Below are 7181 nucleotides of genomic sequence, written 5' to 3' on the forward strand. Positions count from 1 at the left end.
GGCTGCCCTGGCCCAGCCCCGGGTCACGGCCTCTCTGCAGGCCCCACAGCCCATGGCCCCTCTGCCATCGCACCCCGCTTTCTGGAAACCCCGATTTCATGGCCTGTGGTTCTCACTGCCTCGTCTCTCATGGGGTGCTGCGAGGGGCTTGCAGACAGCAGGCTCGGGGCCCCCAGACCTCCTGAGTCAGAGCCTGCATGTTAAGCAGCGGATGGGGTGCGGGCCCAGCAGGCGTGGCCCTGCGCTGGGCTCCGGGCTCTGCTGGGGGGAAGGGTTTCGGGGAGGTTCTCTTCACTGCGCTAGCTTCTCGCCAATGCGCTGCCGTCTGTGAAGGCATTTGGGGGACAGGACGGCTGATACAGGGCAGGGAGCTTAGTTCTTTCTACAAAACACAACGCATGGCACCAAAACATGCCCACCCTCCGTGGTTTCAGTGTGCAGCCCGGGCTCGGCGGGAAGCACTGACCCCTGACCTCTCCTCCCTGAGGGGCGGTGTTTCTGACCCCTGACCTCTCCTCCCTGCGGGGGCGGTGTTTCTGACCCCTGACCTCTCCTCCCTGAGGGGCGGTGTTTTTGACCCCTGACCTCTCCTCCCTGCGGGGGCGGCGTTTCTGACCCCTGACCTCTCCTCCCTGTGGGGGCGGTGTTTCTGACCCCTGACCTCTCCTCCCTGCGGGGCGGTGATTCTGACCCCTGACCTCTCCTCCCTGCGGGGCACGGTGTTTCTGAGGGGCGAGGGCCTGTCTGTCCAGGGGAGCCCGGGGCCTTCCCCAGGGCCTGGGTCTGGGGTCTCTGGGTCCGTCTGTCCGGTGGCCTGAGGGACGCCTGTGACACGCAGGGCCGGCTGACCGAGACGGGACGGGGCCCACTCCCGAGCGGAGCCTGTGGCCCGGGATGGGGGGCTTTGCCGGAGATCCTCCCCGCCCCCATCACTGGCCTGGGATCGGGCCCCTCCTCCTGGAAGCCCCGCCAGACTCACCTGCCGGTGCCGCCTGGAGAGGGGCCCCGTGGGGGTGAGGACGAAGCCCCTCTTCGGGATGTTGTTGGTGAAAATCGGGGTCTTCCCGGAGCCCACGTCCAGCCTCTGCAGCTGCCGGTTCCTGATGAGGCTGAGGAAACAAGCCAGCCGTCAGCGCCGGGCCCGGGAGGGGACTCGCCTACTGAGACCCCTCACGGTGACGGGGGAGCAGGCGCCCAGTGATGGGGGTGCTGAGACCCCTCACGGTGATGGGGGTGCAGGTGCCCAGTGATGGGGGTGCAGCCTGAGCCCGGGTGGGCGGGCTGGAGGCTCACTCCAGCTGGGGTAGCTCCCTGCTCCCCTGGACCTGCCAGAATGCCAGCTGGGCCAGAAGGGAGATGCCAGGCCCCTGGTCCCACGCCTGCCACAGGCAGAACCCCGGCCCCTGTCCCCCAGCACCACTGAGCTCCGCGTGTGGGGAGGGGTGATGCCAGACCAGGCCGAGGCCAGGAGGCCCCTCACCTCAGCAGGCTCTGCTCCAGCAGCCTCAGGGCCCGCCAGGCCCCCGCCAGCTCCGCCAGCTCCTCCTGGACGTCGGCAGCCCCTTCCGGGGAGGACGTTTCCATCACCAGCCGGCCGTGCGCTTCGACCAGGGACAGCTGGGCCTCCTTCTCGGGGAATTCCGCCAGCAGCCCCTGTGTACACACACACACGCACACACACGCACACACATGCATGCACACACACGCACACGCATGCATGCACGCACACACATGCACGCACGCACACACACACACACACAATGAGTCCTGCGGTCTCCGCTCCCAGTGCGGGTGCTGTGGCCTCCCGACCCGCCTCGGGGGTACACCATCCCTGCAGGGAAAGCCATCTCACCTGGACTTCGGCCTCGCGGGCCTGGGCATCCCAGGGGCCCGTGTCTCCCAGGTAGGACTCCAGCTTCTGCGTGACCACGGCCACCCACTGCTGCAGCTGCAGGAGCTCGTGGCTGAAGGCGCAGTGCTCCCGTGCGCTCCGCTGGCTGCCGTCCACCAGGTCCTGCAGCACAGCCAGGGCCAGGGTGCCTGAGTGCTGGCGGAGGCCGAGGCCTGGGCCCCCAGGCTGGCCCGGACCCTGGGCTGTGCTCCCCTGTAGGGCCCCCGACCCAGCAGGGACCAGGGCGCAGGTCCTCCCTCTACATGGTGCAAGGCATGGGCCCAGAAGACAGATTCTGGCGAAAAGGTCTCAGAGCCTCTCGCTTTCCCGCTCAAAGTCTGGGGCAACCGGATCTCCTGTCCACCCCGTGTGGGTGCATCGGCACAGCCACTTGTGAAAATGGTGGGTCCACAGCACCCACCCGGAACACAGCAGCCCTGGGGCGCGACCCTTTCACCCCTGGGTGCACACCCCGCAAAGCGAACACTCTTCACCAAGAGGAAGTGTGGGAAGCCGCCCATTGCCTTCACTGGCAGAGAGGTGTGGACAAGGAGCCGAAGGCTGGTGACCCTTGAGCCCTGGCAAAGGTCAGGGCTGTGCACCCACTGTTTAGTCCAGACAATGGCAGCTGAAGCACCTTCCCCACCAGATAGTCATGTCCATCCTCACTGATAAGATAGTCTGCCTGATCCTGGAATCGCCTGCCTAAGGGCTATAGGTGGACCCCAAACTGAATAAAAAGATGGCGAGGCCTGAGCCCATTACTGGCTGTGGGCACGAAAGCTGAGGTTTGCTGCCCGGCTGGCATGGCTCCGTGCTTGAGCATCGACCCAGGAACCAGGAGGTCACGTTTTGATTCCCTGTCAGGACCCACACCCGTGTTGCGGGCTCGATCCCCAGTAGGGGCCGTGCAGGAGGCAGCCGATGGATGATTCTCGCTCATCATTGATGTTTCTCTCCCTCCCTCCCTCCCTCTCCCTTCCTCTCGCTGAAATCAATAAAAACACGTGTTTTTTTCATTATAAAGCTGAAGTTTGCTGGGTCTATGGGCTCTGTGGCACCTAAAGGGTGGGGTCCGTGGTTCCTATTTCCCTAGGCCCCCTGCCTCAGCCTGGGGACCAGTAGCTTCTAACTTAGTAAATGGAGTGAAATGAATTCATCTAGACCTCAGCCCTCATGCAGACCGGGGGTCTAGATGGGTAGGGCTGTATTTCCCGAAACTCACGGGGGCTTGGGTTGCCCTGCTGGTGACGGGGTGGGTGCCAGCAGAGACAGGGGAGTGTGGGGCGTGGGGGGTCTTCTCAGGCCCTGCCCACACCCACGTTTATTGCGGTCTGAGCTTAGAATCTGCCTCCGGTTACCACACAAACACGAAGAGACGTTGGCAGCTTTAACGACCACACGGACTGCGCGGGAATGCGGCTGCTCTGTAAGCGGATGGGGGACCGCACTCGGGGTTGTTCGTCTCCCAGAAAACCTCGCGGCTGGAGGCACCGGAGGCTTCCCCCTGGGGAGGGCACACCGCCCGCCTCCTCCCGCCTTGGTGTGGCCACCGCGGCCACTTACATTTTGAAAGGCATTATTTTTTCTAATAATTACTTTCCTTTTATCTACATTCCCTACTGTAGAAAGGACATTATATTAAAGTGCTAAGTGGTGTGGCTGCTGACACTCTCTGTGAATCTCAGGACTGCGGGAGGCTGTTAGGAACACTTGTTATTAATGAGCACGTGTCAGCCGTAGGGTGGGGAACCCTCAGACTGTTTTCCTGGGTGAGGCAGCCTGAGGGCCGGCTGGCTCCTGGGACCCAGGCGACCAATGCAGACCCGGGGCTCCATCTGCATCGGGGTCGGGGGGTGGCTGCAGCCCGGATGCATTGGAACGTGTCCTCAGGGGGATGTTGAAGGACCTCAATTTCCACTCCCACCTCTCACAAGGGAGTCAACCCTCCGTAGCACCAGAATGACCCAGGCGGCCGCTAGAGGGCACTGCAGGCACGGCGCCAGGCCACCAGGTGCACCTTTCAACCTCACCCTAAGGCGGCAAATGTGTGGGCTTCGGGGAGCACCTGCGCGGTGCCCTGCTCTCTGGCCCCGGCCCAGGAGGAACTGTACGTTTACTTGTTGGCTGCCCACTCTGTCCATCTACCCCCTGGAACATCACCTGGGAGAGCAGGGGCCTTGCCCGCTGGCTCAGCTGCCCTAGCCTAGGGCCCCGATCACTGCCTGGCATACAGGAGGCGCTCAATGATGGTCTGCCGAGTAGGTGAGGGAGGGAGGAAGGACAAGAGAAAGGAAAAGATGCGCTGGCAGGAGGGAGGAAGGAGAGGGGAGGCTCGGGGAGGGTCAGGTCCAGGCTGTTGTCTGCACGGCCCTTACCTCCAGGGACCGCTGCAGGGCCTGGCAGTCGGCGGAAAGCTGGTCCATTCTGTGCTGGTGGTTGGGGTTCCCCTGGATGAAAGGCCTGGTGGCCTCCACCTGCACCCCCAGGTCCAGCCCCTCTTCCTGCAGCCCCTGCAGCAGAGGAAGCAATGGATGGGGCTGACCTTCCTGCCTCTCGCAGGGGTGCTGATCAGGGTGGGGGGGTTCTGAGTGGGACTCGGTGGAGGGTCTGGGAGGGTGGGGCTCCCCAACTCCTGCGGCTGCACCTCACGGCCATCTGACGGCCCACTCTCAGGACCGGTGAGAGTTTTAATGCGATGGAAATAGCCTGAGGCACCATGAGAATACATGGGGGACAAACTCCCATTGGCACTCTTCCTGGCGGCCAGCCCGCGTTACGAAGAATCCACCCCAGCTCTGGCTGGAAAGCCCCACACGCACCACTTGTAACACCTTCCCAAGAGCACTCGCAACTTGCACATGAGCTGTGCGTGGGTTAAAGGGTGCTCCTTAGGAGCCAGCAGCGCCTCACCCACCCACAATGGTCACCCGCGCGAGGGACAGCCCCGTGTGGCTCAGAACGTTCCTTCTCGGAGCCAGTAGGTTTATTTAACGGGGGGCCTCTGCACTCACAGGAGCACTTAGCAAAGCAACTCTAAAAACACGGCCCGTGTGGGACTTTGGAACCGCGGAGTGAGCAGGAAGGCCGCTTATCGTCTTGGAAGCTGGAGAGTCAGCAGTCTGGAGGCGCTGAGGGCCCCAGGAATCAGCCGAGGTGAAAGGTCAGGGTGCAGCGAGGGGCTAAGCGTGGGGCTGGGGCCGGCGCTGCTGGCCGGTTTCTAAGGAGGGGCTGCCTCCTGGTGCGCGGAGCACCTGAAGAGGCGACTCAAGCCCCGCAGACCCCTCACCTGCAGCCTCGACAGCTGGGCCTGTTTCCCAGGAAGGTCCCGCTGCAGCCCACGCTCGGCTCGGGCCCTGGTCTGGAGGTCCGAGAGCGTCCTCTGCAGGGGCTCGATGGCAGCCCCGAAGTCTTTGTGCTGGGCAAGCAAGCTCTGGGGACACAGAACGGGCAGCAACAAGTGAGACACTTTCCCCCCAGCCCAGCTGCTTTCTCCAGGGCCGCTCACGCTCACTCAGGCAGCACCGCCTCCAGGAAGCCTTCCCAGAGCTCTTGAGGGGGTTGAGCGCCCCTCCCCAGAGTCACCATAGCTCCCTCACATACAGCTCCTCTGCCCACTGCACAGAGGTCGGCAGACTACATCTCTACCACACACCCCGAGTCCCCCCAGAGGTCTGTTTGTTAAAGTTTTATTGGGACACAGCCATGCCCATTCCTTTGCAGCTGCTCTCTGGCCGCAGTGGCAGAGTTGAGAGCTGCAGCAGAGAGCATCTGCCTTGCAAACCCTAGATCAGAGGTCCTCAAACGTTTTAAACAGGGGGCCAGTTCACTGTCCCTTAGACATTCCACACATGAGCACTGCGGGCCTGGGACGAGTCGGCTGCTAAGCAGGCGGTGGCAAAAACACCCGGCGGGCTGGATAAATGTTTTCGGCGGGCCGCATGTGGCCCATGGGCCATAGTTTGAGGACGCCAGCCCTAGAATGTTCATTACTGGGGTCAGTGAGATCACAGATGTGCAGTTCTCAGCATGTGCCCGGCCCTGTCAGTGCCTCACAGACCACAGTTATCACCACCATCATCACCACCATCATCACCTTTATCACCATCATCATCACCATCATCACCACCATCACCATCATCACCATCAATTATCACCATCATCACCATTATTACCACCATCATCACCACCATCATCACCATCACCATCACCATCACCACCATCACCGTCATCATCACCACCACCACCACCACCATCATCATCATCACCGTCATCATCAATCATCACCACAACCATCACCACCATCACCACCACCATCACCACCCTCACCATTATCACCCCCATCATCACCATCACCATCATCACCATTATCACCATCACCATCATTACCATCATCACCATTATTACCATCATCATCATCACCATCACCATCATCACCACCATCACTGTTATCACCATCACCATCATCACTACCATCACCGTCATCATCATCACCACCATCACCATTATCACCTCCATTATCACCACCACCACCACCATCACCATCATCATCATCACCACCATCACCATCATCGCCATCAGAGGCTCAGCAAACATGTGCAGTGAGAATAAGCTGTCTGCAGCGTGCCACAAGGCATCTTTGATTCAGTGCAGTCATTTGGAAACGTGTCCCTAATAATAACAGCTTCCAGTTCACCAGGTGTCAAAAGCTTACATTTTTTTCCTGCATTTTCTCATTGGACACCCCAGTCCCTGCGGAAGGCAGTTCAGTGACTGCAGTGCAGCGAGGGGGCTGGAGGGCAGGATCAGGGGCAGAGAGGCAGCCAGAGACCAGAACCACCACACAATCATCCCCCAGTCGATAGACGAGGAGCCCTAGGTGGGGACAAAGGGATATGCACGGGGCGCACAGTGCACGTGCTGGGGCTCAGGTCCGAGTGCGGCTGCCTGCCGGGAAGGGTGGCTGTCCTCAGCGCTCACCTGCAGCTTGCTTTTCCTCTGCAGGAGGCTGTTGTGGAGCAGGTCCCTGTCCCGCACGGAGCTCGTCACCTGCTCCAGGAGGGCCGTGGCTCTGTCCTGGCCGAAGACGCTGCCCAGCAGGTCTGTCTTCAGCGGCAGCATGGTCAGCTGCTGCTTCAGGCGGGAGCTCTCGGCCAGGGCCGCCTGCAGAGACAGGCTGTGTCAGCCACGGGCAGGATGGGCAGCGGAGCCTGGCACCCGCGCCGGGAGCGCACCTGTTTGCTGCGACTGCCCGGGCTCTGAGGCAGCAGCAACCACAAGAAACAAGAAG

General features: G+C 61.5%; 1 protein-coding gene across 1 annotated transcript in view; it reads right to left on the reverse strand.

The window, feature by feature from the left end:
• The window catches only part of SYNE3 (spectrin repeat containing, nuclear envelope family member 3), a 36183-nt gene that overhangs the window by 9741 nt on the left and 19261 nt on the right, over window positions 1-7181 (reverse strand). The window contains exons 10-15 of the mRNA XM_015566699.1: window positions 6872-7054; window positions 5181-5324; window positions 4270-4404; window positions 1853-2014; window positions 1481-1653; window positions 980-1109 (exon numbers count right to left, since the gene is read on the reverse strand). Coding sequence (XP_015422185.1) covers window positions 980-1109; window positions 1481-1653; window positions 1853-2014; window positions 4270-4404; window positions 5181-5324; window positions 6872-7054 — 927 coding nt within the window. The remainder of the gene's footprint in view (window positions 1-979; window positions 1110-1480; window positions 1654-1852; window positions 2015-4269; window positions 4405-5180; window positions 5325-6871; window positions 7055-7181) is intronic.

This window comes from Myotis davidii, unplaced genomic scaffold (assembly GCF_000327345.1).
Source record: "Myotis davidii unplaced genomic scaffold, ASM32734v1 scaffold443, whole genome shotgun sequence".
Lineage (NCBI taxonomy): Eukaryota > Metazoa > Chordata > Mammalia > Chiroptera > Vespertilionidae > Myotis > Myotis davidii.